This window comes from Solanum dulcamara, chromosome 9, assembly GCF_947179165.1.
Source record: "Solanum dulcamara chromosome 9, daSolDulc1.2, whole genome shotgun sequence".
In the NCBI taxonomy this organism is placed as follows: domain Eukaryota; kingdom Viridiplantae; phylum Streptophyta; class Magnoliopsida; order Solanales; family Solanaceae; genus Solanum; species Solanum dulcamara.
In genome coordinates, this window is record NC_077245.1 from 18,109,922 (window position 1) to 18,112,418 (window position 2,497).

The 2,497-nt window shown below is 29.7% G+C and overlaps 1 protein-coding gene across 1 annotated transcript; it reads left to right on the forward strand.

Moving 5' to 3' along the window:
- The first annotated feature begins 342 nt into the window (after positions 1 to 342).
- Positions 343 to 1,613, forward strand: LOC129902885 (snakin-2-like). The gene is made up of 4 exons (XM_055978319.1): positions 343 to 640; positions 724 to 756; positions 875 to 932; positions 1,360 to 1,613. Exons 1-4 carry the CDS (start codon positions 524 to 526, stop codon positions 1,539 to 1,541), a joined length of 390 nt encoding a protein of 129 aa, XP_055834294.1. The 5' UTR covers positions 343 to 523; the 3' UTR covers positions 1,542 to 1,613.
- Positions 1,614 to 2,497: the final 884 nt, after the last annotated feature.

A 2,497-nucleotide genomic window follows, 5' to 3' on the forward strand; every position in this document is an offset into this window, starting at 1 on the left:
GCCTAAGGGAGGGAGTAACACCCTTTCGTATTCAACCACCAAATTAGGACCGTGTGATCAGGAGCAGATCTACAATATTAATTATGAATTCGACAGAATCCATCAATTTTTGCCAAACTTTGTATCTGTATTAATAAATTGATCTAACATATATAAAAATAATCTACTTTGAACTGATACATCATTATGTCATAAAATCTAAAATTCATAAACTTAAAATTCTTGATTCACCTATATGTGCAATGATGTTACATGGGGTCTCGAGTAGTATTTTATAGCTAGCTTATTGCCCTTTTGTTAAGGGGACCATTTATTTTATATATATCCAGCATAGCAATCCACAGCTGTGTAGCTCACACTAAAGCTAAAAGTTATTATTAAAGAGAGAGAGAGATACACTTCCAAACAAGAGTTCAAAAATTGATGAAAAAAAGTTTCCAAAAAATAAAGAGCACTCAACTCAAAGCCTGTGATATTGTTATAACCATATCTTCATGTGATCAACTTTCAAAAGGCACAATAAATGTCTTGCCCAATTGCACTTGAATATGCCTATATAAAAAGCCCACTTCACTTCCATTCTTCTCAACACAACATGAAGATTTTCACATTATTTCTCATTTCCATCCTCCTCATACAGGTATCTAGTTTAATAAACACTTATATTATATTATATAGTATTTAATTTGTTTTCCTAATCCTAAACATAATTTCTAATTTTAGGTTTTCGCCGATGCTGCTGCTGCTGCTGAAGAGGTACTATTCATTTAATAAATATATAACCCCATATCATCTTAACATAATAAAGAAAGGAAAATTGTTAATTTTATGCAAACGTTTTGAATTTTGATAAGTAACATTTTGTATTATGCAGATAGAGGCAGACAATGAAGGAGCTCTTCACAAAAAAATTCACACAATTAAGAGGATCCGTAAGTTGTACAATATTATTAAGTTAATCTAAAGTATTGCTTGTCATCCAATATATTCTATAGCTAAGATATATATAACGACAAGGCCTAGTCACATGTGGTCAAAAACTTTTAACATATACCAAAGATCGATTTATAGGATTTAATTGGTTCAACTGAATTTATAACTTAAATTTAGCATATTATTAAGGATATAAGCGTGTGTACACGGGGACACATGTGTGAGAGATTAATATTATTTTGAATTGATTCATTAACATGGAATTAGCTATTTCTAGTTAATCGGTTGCTAAAAAGCTTTTTGAAATTAGCGTGAACTTTTGATCGTTCAATTACGAAATTTTGTCTGTCGCTAATTTCTTATTTTCTAATCGTAAAATCAAGGGAAATAAAGGAATTAAATATTATTTTGAATTGATTTTCACAGACTGCGGGTATGCATGTGCAAGGAGATGCAAGAAGTCGTCAAGAAAGAAGGTGTGCATGAGGGCATGCAAGACATGTTGTGCAAGATGCAAGTGTGTTCCACCAGGCACTTATGGAAACAAACAAGCTTGCCCCTGCTATGCTAAGCTTAAGACTCATGGAAACAGGCCTAAGTGTCCTTAATTAATTAATAAATTTTTTAATTGAGAAAGAACAATGCATATTATTTTTATTAAATAAATGCTTAGATTTTAATTAATTTCTCCTTTTTTCTGTTTTAATTCTGGGGGGGGGGGGGGGGGGGGAGTGTTTGGGGGTCAGAGGGAATAAAATGAGAGAAATTTCTTCATGAGTGTATGCAAAGTACTTTTGAATATTTGATTGGGACTCTTTTGTTTGTGAGATAAATTAATACATATACATATATATTATATATGTATTCTAGAGAATAAAATTATTGATGCTCTTTTAATTCTTTTCCCTTTATATCTAGATTACTGTCTTTTGTACCTTCCTTGATATGCTTATATTCCAAATTTCATAGAGATGTAAATTGCAAAAAGGAAAAAAATAAAAGTTTCTTTATTAACCACTGGGTCAGCATTTATTTAGCATATGAAAGAAATTTTTATGGGTCGTAAATCGAGTCAAATAGTGGGGTTTTGGTTAAAATGAGTTAGATTTATCAGTGTTTCCTATTTTTTAGCTTAAAATGAAGTGTCGAGGTATAAAAAATGGTTGAATATATTATTTTTCGACTTAAATGACTTTTTAAAGTGAAATAACAAAAAATACGTAATTTTAATTGATACACGAATAGTTTAGTGATCATTTAAACAACGAAAAGGGGTTAAAATTATCTTTGAATTATGAAATTGAATAAAAATATCATCATTAATAATTTGATCTAAAAATGTCTTGACGTCAATAATTTTGGTCCAAAAATGCTCCTAGCGCTAATTGTTTGGTAAAAAAGGCCCTATTATTACTTAATGAGTCAAAAATGTCATTTTCCTCATAAGTATATTATTTCTTTTCTTTTTACACATTTTATTCATAATAAAAATATTACTTTAAAGAACCCTATTCTTGTTTCTTTTCTTTTAAAATCACTTTAACTAATAAATAAATAGGAAATA

Bases quoted from the DNA above. Each gene is read 5' to 3' on its own strand.
- LOC129902885 (XM_055978319.1), top strand. From the start codon at position 524: ATGTCTTGCCCAATTGCACTTGAATATGCCTATATAAAAAGCCCACTT. The intron at 757-874 runs GTACTATTCATT...TGTATTATGCAG, and splicing joins CTGCTGCTGCTGCTGAAGAG to ATAGAGGCAGACAATGAAGG. The intron at 933-1,359 runs GTAAGTTGTACA...TGATTTTCACAG, and splicing joins TCACACAATTAAGAGGATCC to ACTGCGGGTATGCATGTGCA.